An 18,031-nucleotide genomic window follows, 5' to 3' on the forward strand; every position below is an offset into this window, starting at 1 on the left:
TTTGTTAAAATGAGAAAAAAATAGAAGTGTGGATTGTATAAAATTTATAACCTGAAAATATTATCTTGACTCCTCTATCCAAGGTCAGAGTAACAGAACGCCTGGAGCCTTCTGTGGACGGTGAGCAGATAAATAATCAACACACAGACTCTCATTTACCCATCGGAAACACTAAACCCCTAATGTGTTAACATCGTTTGCTATTTATTACTGACATTACTCCAATCCTGATTATGTGTGTTTAATAGGTGTCCATGACAACACACAGCCACTCTGCTCAAATGTTAAGGTAAAACTGGTATAAAACTACTTAAAAGGGGAAAGTAGCAGTTAGTCAGAAGACCAGAGCATCTTACACAACACTAAGTGCATTCCCATGAATGGGTTTAATGTGTATTTGCATTGGAACATACACTGTTGCCCAGAAAGTTGGAATCATTTTGATAATAAATTTTTGACACACTCCTCTTTTTATTGCTATTTATACACATCAGTAATCACCTTTGACCAGGTGCAGTGATTACATACTAGTCCCAGTTTTACTTTATCTATAAAGAAAGTGATAAATCACATTGTCACAATCATTTCATTAGAAAAGGTAAACATATTTTTATTCCAACTTTATAGGCAACAGTGTATTCACTGCAAAACTTGAAAAAAAAAAGTCCAGAATTTCACAGAAATGATTGTTCACTTGAGATGGTTTTTGCCTTTATCTGTAAAGAACTAAAATAGATAAGAGGAAGAAGAAACCCCTTTTTGAGTGAATTCTGACAAAATGAACATAGTTTACTCATGAAACTGACCAACACTTTGCATTTCAGTTTTTCTGTGTGAAGGAGTGTACCGCCGCATTATGTAATAACAGTGCAATATGTAGCCCAATAATGGAATATTTTTTTCACCTCATTATGTAATAACACCACATTTTATTATAACATGACGCATTTTGTAATAACTTATTACATATTGCAACAGTTATCACAAAATGCAGGTGTAGCACTTTTTTTTTTTTTAAGGAAATGTAATAATTTGGTGCATTATGTCATACACCATCAAAATTGATGCCTTGATTGGAAAAACCATCATATCAGCAGAACAACAATAAGCATTCCAGCTTAATTAGAATTCAATTAGAAAAACTAGTAGGATGTTTCATTGGTCAAATCTAAACCAAATGTAACTGTATTCATTATAATGGAGAATGTGTTTGCAAGTTAGAGACAAAAGCTGCATTAATTTAGTATTACTGACAAGAAAGTTACTGGTGCACTGAAATTTGGGAGACACAATATGTATAAGTTTATTACAAACTGCAGCAAGGTTTATTACAAAATGCGTTCAAGAATTTTATTACAAAATGCAGCGTTATTACATAATGAGGTGAAAAGTAATTCATTATTACATATTGCACCATTATTACATAATGCGGTGCTAGGAGTGTCTAAGAGTACAACAGGTAGTGTAGACTGATGAGGAAACTGAATTAATCCTCTGTTTCGTCCTTGAAAGAAAAAATTCCAGCCATTTTACATAGAAAACAACAATTTCTACTCTTCTCCTATTTCTAGACACATGTGTAACATAACCTACAACGTCATATGTGGACAACATGATGCAGCCAAGATTATTTTCTCCAAATCAATTTATGGAAATGCAAGGGACAAGGTCACATAATGAAACAGCTCAGCTTGAGTTGTCATTGATGGGTTTCACCGAAAAAAAAAAAAAACTTTACCATGGGTTTATTAAATAGTGCTTGATTAAGTTTATTAATACAGCTGCAGAAAAAATGATTAGACCACCCTTGTTTTCTTCACTTTTTTGTTAATTTTAATGCTTGGTACAACTAAAGTTACATTTGTTTGGACAAATATAATGATAACAAAAAAAATAGATCAATACAGTTTAATTTCAGAGCTGATATCTAGCCATTTTCCATGTTTTCTTGATAATAACCAAAATCACTTCAGTTCTTCCGTCAATATCTATGGCATTGTACTGACAAAAACAGTGCTTTTAGGCATTCCATGTTTTCTTTTCTGTCTGTTTTAGTCACATAATACACACAGGAGTTAGTATTTGATTGCATAACCATTGTTTTTGATGACTTTCGATGGTCTAATAATTTTTTCTGCAACTACATAAGCTAGTATTTAGCATTAATTCACCTCTGACCCCTAGCAGCTCCAGCAGCTTCACTCCTTTATGCAAATGCAGTCACTTTCAGCTCCAAAGATCCAACATGGTGATGGCCAAATTGCAAACTACGGACTTCATAACATTCATCCATCTACTAATTATATATACGTACAAGCACTGACTGGTTCATTACTCTATATTTCACAGAGTCAAAATCATACACAGACGGATCTTCACTGTTGCCAAAGGTGAAGAGTAAAACTTTGTTTTTGCATATGTAGAGTTGTACAACTCTCACAGGATGACATCAGCACACGAGCACATCTTCACAACATCCTGAATAACTCAACAAAGCACAGTCTAAGGCAAACATGCAAATTTGTTTCAGATCGCTTGACATTTAATACAAACACAGCTAGTGAAGAATGAAACTAAAAACAGATGCCGCGTGATTCTTTTTTCACAAAACCATGCTCTGTTTTTATCTGTATTACATGCAGACGAAGTCTCTGCATCACTTCTTATCTTTTGTTCTTTCCCATCAGTGTGTGTAAACATATTTCTCATCTGTTTCTTGTCTGTTTTCCTTTCATTTTATCCATGAGTGCTTGCTTGTTTTCTTCTCTCTTTTTCTCTCTAGGTCTCTGTGTGCACATTCACCAGTCCTGACCTAGAAACATGTTAGCACTGTTTGGTTTAAACCTGATGAATAAGTGAGTTGAATGAACATCAGTGCTCCCAAGATAACTGGACGATACAGTACTAGTGCACCTCGGCTTCTCAGCAAATCAGATTTTCTATATACCTAGTATCAATCCCACATGAGACAATTACGAGTCTTTTTTTTCCCTGAAAGCAATAAAACATTATTAGGTGTTAATTTTGAACAGAAAATCAGTAGGTTGTCTGCAGGCTAAGAAAGATACACAAATTCCAGAAATCTAATAGTGCCATACCCTCCTCTTACACATAATATAATAGCAAAGCAAAGGAACAATGGTTGAAAAAAACTTTTTTTATTAATTCATTTTTATTAGAAGCTCAGGAATGTTCCTACTTTCTCAGACTGGTTAAACAACAGTTACCAAGGACAAACTGTCTTTATTCTCCACTGTGAGACCCTGTGGGAAGAACACACACTGACAAATAAGAACAGACATCTGGCTGGTGTAAAGCTGTGAACAAACTGGCTGACAAATGTATAAACAGGACGCAAAGTGACACAGCTCTTTGGTCCATTCTGGTGGTTAATGAGTTTAGGCCCCTATCTACACTTTGGAGAAGTTTTGCTGTTAAGAAAACCAATAAGGATTGCAGAAGTGAATTCATTTCTGGGTCACAGACTGAAGGACGGAGGAAGGAATTAAAATTTTTATGAAATGGAAATGTGTCAAAAGTGTCAAACTCAGGTTGACACAGACCTATGATGGGGCAGAAGTCCTACAGGAGCAGTTTGACACGTCTAATCTGTGGTTTAGATCAGATGTGACTGGGGAGAGTAAATAAGCAATGTGCTCTTGGCAGCTGACACACACTTAAGCTGTTAATATTTACAACAATGCTCAGCCACCTTTCCTTGGACCTATTAAAATTAAACATTAGTGCCCATAAGAGAGATGATGATATGTTGTATAATGTGTCCATTAATTTAAGATTTGCAACCAGTGGTAGCACAAAAAGTCACCATTAAAGAGAGATTTGTATAAAGAATAAAATCTCAAAGTCTCCAGTGTGTGTGTATGTGTGTGTGTGTGTGTGTGCGTGTGTGTGTGTGTGTGTGTGTGTGTGTGTCTATTTGTATGCATACATATATGTGTGTGTGGCAGGAATTATTCTGTTGCAGCCCAGAGGGTCTTTATGTAATAGAAGTCAAACAGCAGAAGTGCATTACTTCTACTAACATTCACCACTGTTTCAAAAGCACAAACCTACTGCTGAATGGCATCATAAATACCTAGAATATAAATTATGCAGCGGTCTCCTAAATAGTTTCTGTTTCCATTACATGACAAACTGTTTGTCCAACAAAAGACAAACATTCCTGCTCTCTCAAAACTCTGCACTGCCCAAACTCAGCCCACTGCCACAGACACACAGACGCAGACAAACATACAAGACAAACAAATGCTGCCTCACCACATCTATAATCTGCAGCAGTGTGAGGCCCAGCTCCACCAGGATGGGGGCTGAATCATTGACTACAGGTCTCTCCAGGCGGTTGTAGTTAGCCAGTAGGTCCTTGTAAAGCCTCCTCTGGTGCTCCCCCTGTAGGGATCCTGAGGGGAAAAGAGCAAGAGGATTTGTTTTGTGTGATGGATGTTTTTTAAACTTTCAAGGTGAAAAGTAGACACAACAGAATGTTTGATGAAATAGCAGCCGCAGGGGAGGATGGCTCAAACCTCCCTAATGCAGGCAAAAGACCAAGATACAAGCTGTAGGTGCATTAGAATTCAATGTTCATGATTTTCAGAGACAGTGAATGAATAAAGTATATCAATAGACAAATACAACTGATAACAAGTGGTGTCAGGCACAACAAACCCCGCCCCTTGCATGTATCGTAGCTTATGTTTCAATCCAGCTGATGTCATCATGTCTATGCGTGTGCTGATGTCAGCATATCAATTGCCTCTATATATGTGCCAAGTCTGAAGTAAATTGAAAGAAAATTGAGGTTTTTATAGACATGTAAAATTTCACCCATTATAAGTGAATGGGAGAAGAAAAAAGAATTTAAAAATTCATAAAAAATTTGAACTTTGACCTACTTTCCCCAAAAATTAATCACATCTATTCTGGGTCGCTGGCAATCTATAAACCAAATTTGGTATGTATTCAACCAACAGTTTTACTGCTACAGACATGTGAAATTTCGCCCATTATAAGCAAAAGGGGAAAAAAAAGATTACAAAAATAATATTAAAAAATTTTAACTTTGACCTATTTTTTCCAAAATGTAACCACATCTATTCTGGGTCACTGGCAATCTATAAATCCAAATTGGTATGAATTCAATCAATAGTTTTGCTGCTACAGACATTTGAAATTTTGTCCATTATAGGTATATGGGGAAAAAAAAAAAGATTTTTTAAAATTTATAAAAAATGTGAATTTTGATCTACTGCTCCCAAAATGTAATCAGATCTATTCGGGGTCACTGGCAATCTATAAACCAAATTTGGTATGAATTCAACCAATAGCTTTGCTACTAGAGTGTTAATAAACAAACCAAAAACAATCCCCCTTGCCTCCCCTTCGGGGGGTGGGGTAAGGATGGTCAAAATATGGTTAAATTAAAACCTGAATCAGTGGTCATGCAGTGTGTTTGCTCCCACTGACTTACCACACACTTCATTCTCTATGGAGACGTCAGTTCCATTGGCTAATGAAGACTGTATGATGTAGTAGGACCCACCCTTCTAGTCAATACAAACAGTCTGTGAAGGTCACTCTGTGATTTACAGACATCGAGAGCAGTATTTTGATTTGCATTTTTAAATCATAAATCTAATGCTGAATGTATTCTGTTCCAGAAAAGGATTTTTTTAAAATGCTCTCAATTCTTTGGCTTGAGCTACCCCTTTTTCTGCAAATTGTTCCTTGGATCATATTCTTGTGTACTAAAGCTGAATTCTAATCCAGAAAGTAACTTAATGGTCTCTGTAACCTTTTACCCTTCCTGCATTGGCACTAACACCACAGGGAGATGATATTATACCTGGTAAAGTCAGAAACAGGTTGAAGTGTCCTCATACTGTATTCAGTGGGGGCTACGTAGTGATTCCTATAGTCGTCTATGGATAATAGAGGGAAAGGTCATTTGTTGAGCTGAAACTTTAGTTAAATAGCTGTTCCATAAACATGTGCTGACGCCTGCATGCACCTTTAGACTGCAACGCACACACAAACAGTGACAGTATGGGAGTTGGGGTAGTCTTACAGTCCAGGGTGATTAGGATGATGTGTTTGTTGGCCCGACTCTCGTCACTATTATTGATCCTCGCTACTTCACCTTCCACACATATTTAGCACCACTCGTTTGTCCCAAAATAAAGGGAGACAGACACACATACAATCAAACTAAATTAACAAACCTATAATTAATGTCACAATAATATTATTAACTGTGTTCATTTCAGTTCCATATTCAGTTTAGCAAGAAAATGTTGGAAAAGGGGCAGTTCTACAGTAGATATTTTGTTGCTTTTTGTTGCTTTTGGATTGGGAGATGTATGAACTGAAGAAGCAACAACTAATCCCAAGATCTATATTTTAAAGATGTTAAAATATTCAGTTTGTTTAGAAAGATTATGAAAAACCAAGTAGCTTGCATATGCAACGTGAACACATATTGCTAAAAGCTGACACAAAAATAAATAGTCGATAACAGCCATGCACACAAAGTCATAAATCACCATCTCTATTGCACATTTCCAGCCTGTCAGTGCTAGGCAGACACCACATGTGCTCAGCAGGTCATCCTCATCCACAGTGTAGTGACTCCTTCGTAAAAAAGTGCAATAAAAAGTACAGTGGTGGAATGAGGTGAAAGAAACAAGAATTTAAAGACAGGACAAAAGAAAAAGTGAGAAAATAATGACAAGGACAATGATAGGCATGTGGTGGCAGTGAGAAATAAAAAAGTGTGGGTTACAGAGAGGGAGGGGGGAGGGCCTTGTAAAGCAGTGAAGGACAGAGGAGTGTGCCTGTGGCCCGGTACGGTGCTGATTGGCCCATTAAGGCTGTAATGAGGAGAGTTATTGTAGGACTGAGCCGGAGGTCAGAGAAACAGGAGCTACAAGAAACTACTCAGCAAAGCAAAATCCCTCTCCCTGCACCCAAAGGAGCCAAACCAATGCCAATAAATGCCTGTGACTTTATTTTCTCAATACATATCCACATATCTGAGTTCCACATGTGTGAGCTGGTCTAACAGATCAGTGGTTTTCATACAGAGACATTCCTGTAGAAATATGGACCATGTGTCACATTTGGATGGACACTCAACAGCTATAATGGTTCCAATGGGAAGTTATTTGCTTATGATGACAAAACTCAACAAATGGTTCCTGGAAATATCCCAGATGAACTAGTACATTTTAATTTCCTGTTGAATTGTTTTGTTTGTTTGTTTTTTTTGTAAATTTTTTATATACTGTGACACTGCTCAGCTTAAACAACAGCTATAATGGAAACAATATGTATGTGTTATTGCCACTAGAAGTGCTACTAGGAGCAATGCAGAGTGAAGTAACTGCACAAATCCTTCCCTCTAACAGTGTAAAACTTATGAATTACCTGCAGTTTTCTTGCTTTGCACATTGTAAACACATTTGCAAAACAACTCCATGCAACACCATGGTCACACTAGAGACTTTTACCCCATAAAGACCCAGTGCTACTTTGTGGCAGTTCCCAAATGATTTTTTCCTCTATTTCCACCTTTCTTAACTGATTTATCATATTTTTTTTTTTAGAATACTATCCTCCTTCTTTTCCATTTTTCAGTGTAAATCATGTATTTTCCTGTATTTAAGTCACAGATTATGTAGATGTTAATGAAAACTCAGAGTAAATTCTAAGTTAATTATATCAAAACAGAGAAAAATTAAGAAAAAGTGACTTTTTCAGCAAATATATTACTAACTGAATGTAAAAACAAGTGTGTCCATCCACTGTCATTGATCCAACGCCATGGGATTTACAGGTGAATTAATGTTGTAGAAGATGTTGGTGTTTTCATGTTCACCAGCCTCTGAATGTCCAAATGGGTCATATCTGATGACCATGAAAAGATGACAAACTGTATTTAACACTAATTACACTGATCTACAAGGAAAATGCTTCCAGAATAAAAGTAATTAAATTTTACCACATGTGAGTCACTGATAAAGAAAAATCAAGTCAAAAATGCTGATTGGCTGAACTTTCCAAGATACAGCCTTGGGTCAAAATGTGAAATTCAAGAATTAACGAGAGAATGGGTTTGACTCAAAAGGAATATTTGTCTCAGAGCTACAAGATCTACTTCAAAACACTGTCTGCACATTAGAATACATTCACTTTACAGGTTCTATTTAGTGGAAGATTTATAAAACTATTGTATAAATGTACATAAACCAATATATATGTGTAATAACACTTAATCATATACCTTGAAAACATAGGCAAACCGGCACTTTTGTCATTTATTTTCCAATTAATCTTATTAAAATACGTAACATTTAGCACATTTAATCTCTGAAGGAAATTATTTCTAAAAAAAAAAATGGAGATCAGTGTTATTTACATGTATTGATAGGATTAGTGGATCAAAAGGTTTTAAACATTTTATATCAGTAGATGATTTGTGTAGCCAGTGGCTGTTTGGGTCTCTATAGGTTTAGATTAGTATTTTACTTTTTTGCTGAAGTCGCCAGCTTATCTATTGATTTGTGAGTTGTCTTTTGATGCAGCAGTTTGGAATATTTGCTTCCAAGTTTCCATGTATTAGCATGTTTTTCACAATTGTTTATATTCTCTAAAAGGCCACATGGCAGCAACTCAGCCCATCTAGGGATGAAGAAATGGTCAAGATGACCTGCTGAATTTCAACCTGAGCATCATAATAGCGAAGAGAGGTAATTTATGTGACTTTGAATGAGGCTACAGAGGGCGGTCTGAATATTTCAGAAACTGCTGATCTACTGGGATTTACTGATCTACTGGTCCAAGGAGAAGAAAATATCCAGTGAGCGGCAGTTCTCTGGGTTAAAATGTTTTATTGATGCCAGAGATCAGAAAAGAACGGCCAGCACCAGTAACTCAAATAACTACTGGTTACAGTTGAGGTATGCCGAAGAGTGTCTCTGAACAGCATGTTGAACTGTGAAGCAGATAGACACAGAATATACAGTCACTGGCCACTATATGTACACCTAGTACTAGTACCTAATAAAGGGGCCAGTGAGTGTATGTCCTTCCATTTTTATGGCAGAGCAAAGTGTAATATGATTATATTATTATTAATGAAAGCCTTCATTATACTACATTTGTATACACTTATATAGTATAAGCTAAAAACCTGCATTAACATGTCCTCTGGGTTCCCCCCACCATTAAAAACAGGTATTCGTAGGTTAATTCTGCTATCAGTGTCCTTGACCACTGTACGGATGAAGATCTGTAGTTGGTCCAAGAGCGCCTGCAGTGGCAGCTCACTGGTCCTGATGTGTTACATGCTGACGCTAATGTTAACCCATAAAGACCCAGTGCTACATTTGTGGCAGTTTACAAAATTAATTTTTCCCTCTATTTAACCTTTCTTAAGTTATTTATCACCATTTCTTGTAATATTATGCTCTGTATTTTGTGTTTTTTCAATGAAAATCGGGTATTTTCCCATATTTACTTCACTGATCATGTAGATTTTCATAACAGCACAGATTGAAGTTAATGGTCATGATATCAGAAACAGAGAAAAATTAAGAAAACATTACTTTTTCAAGAAAATGTAGTATTAATTGAACATAAACCAAGCGTTTCCATCCACTGTCACTGATCCAACTCCATGGGTTTTACAGGTGAATCAGTGTTGTAGAAGATGATGTTGTTTCCATGGTAACTACGGAGCCTCTGAACATCCAAATGGGTCATACAGGGGTTGGACAAAATAATGGAAACACTTTCACCTCAAGATGATAATGCCCCAATCCATACAGCTAGAGATGTTAAAGAATGGCATGAGGAACATTCTAATGAAGTTGAGCATCTCGTATGGCCGGCACAGTCCCCAGACCTCAACATTATTGAGCATTTATGGTCAGTTTTAGAGATTCAAGTAAGACGTCGATTTCCACCGCCATCATCTCTAAAAGAGTTGGAGGGTATTCTAACTGAAGAATGGCTTAAAATTCCTTTGGAAACAATTCACAAGTTGTATGAATCAATACATCGGAGAATTAAGGCTGTAATTGCTGCAAAAGGCGGACCTACACCATATTAAATTATATTTTGTTGATTTTTTAAGGTGTTTCCATTATTTTGTCCAACCCCTGTATGTGATGACCATGAAAAGATGACAAACTGCATTTTACAGCAGTTATTTACATGTGTTGATGGGATTAGTGGATCAACAGGTATTAAACAGTTTAGATCAGTCGATGGTATTGGTAGGCAGTCACTGTTTGGGTCTTTATGAGTTTAAAAAGGCAATACACAGATGTGGTAACACCTCCGAGCACCAACAGTACCATAAATCATTGTTAATTTGAGTTCACTATCATGTCTCCAAAAGGAATTGCACAGTCCAAGTAAAGTGTATAGAATTCAAGTATGTGTATACATATATAAGCATATGTGTTACCTCACTGCATAATACATTTTCTGTACAAATATGTATACACCCACACAAATCTAACTCCATTCTACGTGTCTCTTTTATTTTTATTACTATAAAATGTGAACTGAGGTCTAAACAAACATAACCATACTAATAAAGTCAGTGAAGAAGAAGAACTGAAAGCTCAGTCTCAGTTGCAGCTTGTCTAATAAAACTGTGTTCAGACGGAAGTAAATAATCAAATAAAATCCGGCACTATGCCACCCTTAATTCACAAACAGGCCATGTGCAGCATACGCCAGGGATGAAGGGAGACATCCATGTGATTTTTTTAATCATCTCACTAATGAAGCTGATATGAGAGGCAAGAAGATATCGTTTCCCAAACACAGCAAGAGGTCTCATCAAACAAACTCCAGTTGAGGGAGGTAGATGAGGCAGAGGCAGAGGAGGAGGAAGATTTGTCGTTTGTTCAGCACCTTCTCTGTTTAATTCCCTATTCTCTACCCCTGTCCTTTTATTTAAAGAGCATGATGGAAAACCCCCCAGACATGTGCTTCACTCAGCAAGAATAAAAGCAAGTCATTTATTAAAAAGCCTCCTTTATTCTACAGTTATCTTTTAATACATCATCGCTGTTGGGCGGAAACCTCTTATATCCAAAATGGTTATTTTTCAGGAAATTGGAAAAACAGTGCATATTCTAAATAAATGAAAGGAGTTAGATGTAGTCACAAGCTGTTTTCTACACTTTTTATTCGTTAAATATTTTTAAAAAACATCAGGCTAACATGAAGACTGACCAGTAGAATTGTTTCGTGACCCAAAAAAAAAAGGACCAAAAATTAACTTAGGTTTTCGCCCGACAGCAACAATATTTGGGTTTAGAGCATAGTAATGAATCATAATTATTAACTATTTTCTTGTATAAACATTGACCTATTTGACCTGTTTGACCTACCCTCAATCAGTGTCTTTATTCTTGTCACTTTACTGTTGTTGGTTTGACCTTTAAGCGTCTGTCAAACATATGCACCGCTTTTACAGGTCTGCCACTCAGACATAAAAATAACAAGCAACTATGGCAGATCAGTACTTCATCACTTGAACACATGTACGTTACAACATACAGTCACGGAAAAAATTATAAGACCACCCTTGTTTTCTTCAATTTCTTGTTCATTTTAATGTCTGGTACAACTAAAGGTACATTTGTTTGGACAAATATAACAATAACAACAAAAATAGCTCTTAGTAGTTTAATTTGAGAGCTCATATCTAGCCATTTTCCATGGTTTTCTTGATGATAACCAAAATCACTTAAGTTTTTATATCAATAGCTATGGCATTGTACTGACAAAAACAGTGCTTTTAGGCACACTGGAAAAAAATCTAAATCTTACCAAGTGTATTTTTCTCATTTCTAGTCAAAATATCTGATCACACTTAGAATAAGACATAATCACCTCAAGAATAACTTTTCAGTGAGATATAAAAACTTATTTTTAGACAATAGATTTTGAAAATCTTATTTCAAGAAATCTTACCAAGATCACGTTCAGATTTTTTTTTTTTTTTTTTTTTTGCTTGAATTGAGCAAAAAAAATCTTGAATTAAGCAAAAACAATCTGTCAATGGAATAAGTGAAAATTTTCTTTGTAAGATGTCTTGAAATAAGATTTTCAAGATCTGTTGTCTAAAAATAAGTTCTTATATTTCACTGAAAAGTTACTCTTTAGGTGATTATGTCTTATTTTAAGTGTGATGACATTTTTTGACTAGAAATGAGAAAAATACACTTGGTAAGATTTAGATTTTTTCCAGTGTGTTCCATGTTTTCTTTTCTGTCTGTTTTAGTCACATGATACACACAGGAGTGAGTACTCGATTGTATAACCATTGTTTTTGATGACTTTTGATGGTCTAATAATTTTTTCCACGACTGTATGTCAGCAGTTCAGAGTGGTGTTTCACTAGGCCATTAATTACATCAGTTATCTTAAGTCTCAAGTCTGTCACCAATAAATATTTTACTACTTGAGCACGAAGGTTAAATATTTTGCAGGAATAATCACAAAAAGCAGACGATGAAAAAAAAACAATCATCCTAGATTCTGGAAAATAAATCACACTGATGTCATTTGCAAAGCGCTGTTCAGAGTCAGAATGTGGCCTTTGTATTCAGCTGCTGGTCCAGACACTGTAGAGCGGCTCAGTCATCAGCAGTATGGATTAAGGAGGCGCTACACAAAAGCCCAGTCACTCTGAGGTTGTATAAAGCTGATTCATGAAAAAAAAGCGCAGAAAGAAAGGCTGAGGATTGTTTTGATTGTGTTATTCAAAGATTAAAATTGTTGCAATAGTTATGTGCTGTTATTAAAAGCTCACTGGAGGCAAGTACGGTTTTCTTTTCCCTCTTTATCATCCATCTATAAAATTTATGGACTGTGAATTCCTGAATAATTTTAGATTCAGATCGTAGTCCCACAGGAATAGATTACACATGTTTTTGTAGAGCATTCTGTACTCAGCAGCTTAAAATGTACATAAACTTATGTGTGCATCGTCACCTCCAGTAACCTCAGCGATGTAGCGTGTTGACGTTGCCCCTGAGCTTCATATAAAATTAGTTCTAGTTTAATAAGCAGAACCAGACTGCTTCTGGGAACCTCAGGGACCCTGAGGGTATCAGCACCCAAGGGGACCTTTTTTTTTTATTTCAGCTCAACCCGAGAAATATTAATATATTTCACATATTCACTGGTCTCCTTTGAGACCAAGCCAATTTTCTCTTTATGTGTGTGTTTCCTCCATATCAACATTTATTGGGAGAATATTGGACAGTGAGCAATCGTGCCGATTATTATGTGTGCGAATCGAGAGGAAATGAAAAATGTGAGACACATGCAGATGTAAATTAGGTCTGTATGTCTTTATGCTTTGACTTGCATTGTGTCCAAGATGGTGCCACCCTGCCTTTCAGTCCATCCTTAATGAAACAAACTCAGATGGAAGGTTTTAGAGGCGTGAAATATGAAAAGGTTTTGGGTTTTTTTTTTAGTTGCCATTCACTCTTTTTTGCAAGAACACAAGACAAATTGACAGCACTTCTGCAAGCAAAATGCTTCTAGAATAGAAGTAGTGAAAGTTTATCAAATTTGGTTCTATAATATATACTTTTTAAGTCAGAACTGCTAGCTGGGTTTAGTTTTTAAGACATAGTATTTTGTCAAAATTTGAAACTCTACAAATTAATGAAAGAATGGATTTTCCTCAAAAAGTTTGTTTCTGAGTTATGACTTCCATTTCAGAACACTGTCTGCACATTAAAATACATTCCATTTCCAGATTTCTTCTAGTATGAGGTGGAAAAATATAGGTGACAAATATTCATAAGTCTGTTTATACCTATGATAACATAATAATACCTATAATAACACTATCACTATATCATATATCTTGAAAACATCAGCCAACCTGCACTTTTATTAAAGTATGTAATATTTTGCTCATTTATCTCACAGCAGATCATTTCCAAAACAACTGCACACCAATGTAATGACAAACTAGAATTACACAGAAAGTTAATTCAGTCAATTTCAGGTAATATCTTATTGAACTTTGCACAATTCCGTCATTGCCTTTAATATAGTAATAAACATAATACAGAAAGTATTTTTACAATTAAGCATTGTATTTAACACTGTGCTATTACATTATATGAAGATTTACCCTCAGGTAGTCAATTCAAAACTCCCTCAAATACTTACAGTCAGGTCTATAAGTATTTGTCATTTACAGATTACAACCATTTTAGACTTAGGGATTCCATTTGCAGAGGCTCAAATGTAATTGGACAAACAATGATCATTATAAATGTGAGGGGTTTTTTCAATGCTTGGATGAAAAACCTTTGCTGTCAATGACTCCCTTAAGTCTAGAACTCTTGGACATGCTCCCTGGAGATGCTTTACCAGGGCTTTACAACAGTCTTTCTGCCTTTGGTTTATTCTTCAGTACCTGAAAAGCTGCTCTGTTGGGTTGCGATTAGGTGACAGACTTGGTCACTGAAGAACATCCTATTTCTTTACCTTCAAAAGCTCTTGGATTGTTTTTGGAGTATATTTTGGTTCATTACACATGACGCCATTATGGATCTGACCACATATTTGCTACAAATACTTGGAATTTTTGAGTCACTTATACTGCGAACTAGCAATATTTCTACTCGTTATTTACAGGCCTACAACATGACAAAAATGACAACAATTTAACATGACCCTTGACCAATTTGAAAAACTAGAAGCACTCGTAGAGCGCAGACCTCCGCCAAGGCAGATCAGTGTCCCGGATTTGGATAAAAATTCCAGGAAATGTTGACACTGGCACAAGGAACAAATGATTAAATTTTGGTCTTTTCTAGAAAAGCACTCGTAGAGTGCAGACCTCCGCCAAGGCAAATCAGTGGGCCTCCATGGCCCCCCCAACCCCCCACCCCCCATCACCACCAAAATTTAATCGTTTGTTCCTTGTGCCAGTATCAACATTTCCTGAAATTTTCATCCAAATCCATCCATAACTTTTTGAGTTATCTTGCACACAAACAGACAGACAAACAAACCGACGCTGACAAAAACATAACCTCCTTGGTGGAGGTAATGACTGAAAAATTCCTACGGGCAGCAGGAATGTCGTAGAGACATGAAACCAAAGGTCAGTTTTTTCTGTCATTCACTCCCATGTTAGATTTCTGTCACTAACATATTTGACGTTCCCACAATCACTGCTTATTCAGTTTTGACTTTTTTTCCCATATATCACACATAGATATGTTCACAAGACTCACCCCAAGTCTCATCGGCAAGAATTTTTGAGATAGGATGTACGGTTATGAATTAATTTTGGTTTGTTTGAGAGGTGGTTTCTTATTCTGTTTAACATTGACATCCATATCTCCTCCATAAGGAGAAGCTAATTGGTCCTTGACCAATTCCTGGTTGTAGCAGTCATTTTCAGCTCAATCGAGAGACTCAAACACTTATTTTAAGAATTTTTTTCTACTTGTTGCTCTTATTTAAGACTTAAATTCTTACATCCAGCTCAGTCAGAGACTAAAATTCCTCATTTAAAATAATTCTGTCAAAATGAGTGTGATTTTATTTCTTGAACAAAGCACTGTTGCTAAAATTCTAGCATTTTTGTCTAGTTTTAAGGTACATTATGTTTTTTTTAGTTGATACACTTTTGTGCTTGTTTAAAGAATTCTAGCCAATATTTTTTTCTTACCCTATTGGCAGATTTTTTGCTCAGTATAAGCCAATTAGTGTACAGTTTCTTGATTCTCACTTCTGTATTCACACAACTCAGTGAGAGCAGGAACATTTAAAGCACTGTTTCCTTGCCCAGATGTATTCCTTTGCATCTTTCATTCATTGTTGTTTGTAAAATTTTCTCCTGACATTATTGCGAATTTTTGCAATCCCTCACCCTCTTCTATTATAACATATTATCTGTCTTCAGTGTTTCATCTGTAGCTCCCTCTATGAATGTCTTTATCCCCTTACAAGCTTACAAATCGCATGTTTTGATCTCTACCACCATATCTGGTCCTCCCTTTCAGTCTGTTCTGATCGTTGTTCTTATTCTTATTTGGAAAGATTGAGTGCATCACAAAGTAAATTGGGTTGTCCGGAGAGAAAGAAGACACACCTCCCCATCAGTATTGTCTCCTAATATCAAGATCATCTACAGTATAAACGAATGAACTGTCTGGTTTATTCCAAAGTTATCTTAGGTAGAGGACAGCAGTGGTCAAACAAAACAGGCAGAAGCTGAATGCGCTCGGTAGTTTGTGAACTGTGAAGTCGAAAATATTTGTTTAGGATGGCGATGCAATAACCATGAGGACTATACACCTTCCCTGACATTCACACACCCGCTCTGGCACACACACATACACACACACACTAAGATATACAGAGAAATGCAGCTAGGCGATTCTGTCCCATCTGAGTATTTTTACTGGGTCAGTGCGTTCAGATGAGGCTTCCAAACATCAGACACAGACTCTACAAACACAGACGGCCATTCTCTCTCTCTTTTACCCACACACACACACACACCTCACATAAACAGGAAAAGCTATTTTAGGCAGAACACTAAACGGCCACCTCTTACATCGTGGTGTTTTAGTGCCCCCGATGAGTCCAGCTAAACCGTCTAGACACAGCTGCATTCCAGCACACACACACAAAAATAACTGTATGCAGAGGAATGATTGTCCTCAGTGCCTTTCAGTCAAGGTAAACTAGTGTGTTTATGTAAATGAGGTTATGTACATTGATAAATGATGGGAAACAAGTACAGACCATAGTAATATAACTTCTTAGAAATTAGTGCTGACACATTAATTTCACAGAAAAACTCTGGGAGCGGAGACGATTCACATTTTCTTGCAAATGGAGTGGAGCCTGCAAGCTAGTATAAGCAGTCAACTCAAGCTGCAACTGCTCGGCTGCAAACTCCTCTGACAAGCCTCAGTCTCCTCATATCATCTACTAAAACGAACCTCCAAAAGTTTGGAAGATTTACAGAGGTTTGGGGGGGTCTAATTCCAGAAAATGAATGATACACATTTTCTCTACTGTGTCATGTTGTGCTGCCATGTTTCTACAGAACTGATTTCTACTTTGTCTTTTTTCTGTTTACACTGGAAGGCATCCAGTGTTAAAATACATCACTGAGTACATTTACATACACACTAATATTTAACTATCATTCCAAATTGGACAATAATATGACTTTGATAAAACACTGCTTGGATCTTCCAAATTAGGGCCTTTTCCAAATGGAGCATTTTCCGAATCCAAATTTTTCCATTTTTGAAGAATTCTTTGAACACATATACAACACATTTGGAAAAGCAGTCTAACTTGCTACAGGATGCAATACATGTGCTGTTTAAAGTCAGCTGGAGTAAAGTCCATGATCATCTCTGGTATAGATGAATATTTCAAAGAAATATCAGAGAATTTGTGATTAGAAGGACAAACTGTTAAATGTTATAATTAATTAATTAATTAATAAATATCAAATAAGCAGCATTTTTTTCTTGGCAGTATTTTAAGGAACAAAAGGAGGAGTCTGAAGCTGTTCACACAGTGGAACGTGTGCTGCCATTAAAACTTTGGAAAAAAAAAAAAAAAAAGATTTTTAATGGGGTATGCACAGCTGCATGTAAACAGGAAAATTCAAGGAATATTCCTTTTCATTGGTCATCAATATTACTTAATATTGTCTTTTTTTTTTACAAAAAAATGGAATATTAATGTGTATATAAACATAGGCACTGTCAACTACTATGTTTGACTAAGGACCACAGTTAATATTACATTATTAAAAAAAAAAGCTTAGAACAGGCAAAAAAAAAAAAAAAATGCTAGCTCTAGGGGGACTTGCATATTTTTAGCTGCCACTACAGGTCAGGGTCGGGGCAGAGGGTGCATTCTGCCACATCACCAATTAACTTTAACTGCAAGAATTTCCCTGATCTCCATCTGACACATTAAC

At 36.2% G+C, this 18,031-nt stretch overlaps 1 protein-coding gene across 1 annotated transcript in view; it reads right to left on the reverse strand.

The window, feature by feature from the left end:
- Positions 1–18,031, reverse strand: part of LOC115427324 (neuronal acetylcholine receptor subunit alpha-7-like) — a 55,497-nt gene that overhangs the window by 25,914 nt on the left and 11,552 nt on the right. Inside the window, exon 2 of the mRNA XM_030145834.1 lies at positions 4,279–4,418. Coding sequence (XP_030001694.1) covers positions 4,279–4,418 — 140 coding nt within the window. The remainder of the gene's footprint in view (positions 1–4,278; positions 4,419–18,031) is intronic.

The sequence above is a fragment of the Sphaeramia orbicularis genome, chromosome 10, assembly GCF_902148855.1.
Source record: "Sphaeramia orbicularis chromosome 10, fSphaOr1.1, whole genome shotgun sequence".
NCBI classification, from domain to species: domain Eukaryota; kingdom Metazoa; phylum Chordata; class Actinopteri; order Kurtiformes; family Apogonidae; genus Sphaeramia; species Sphaeramia orbicularis.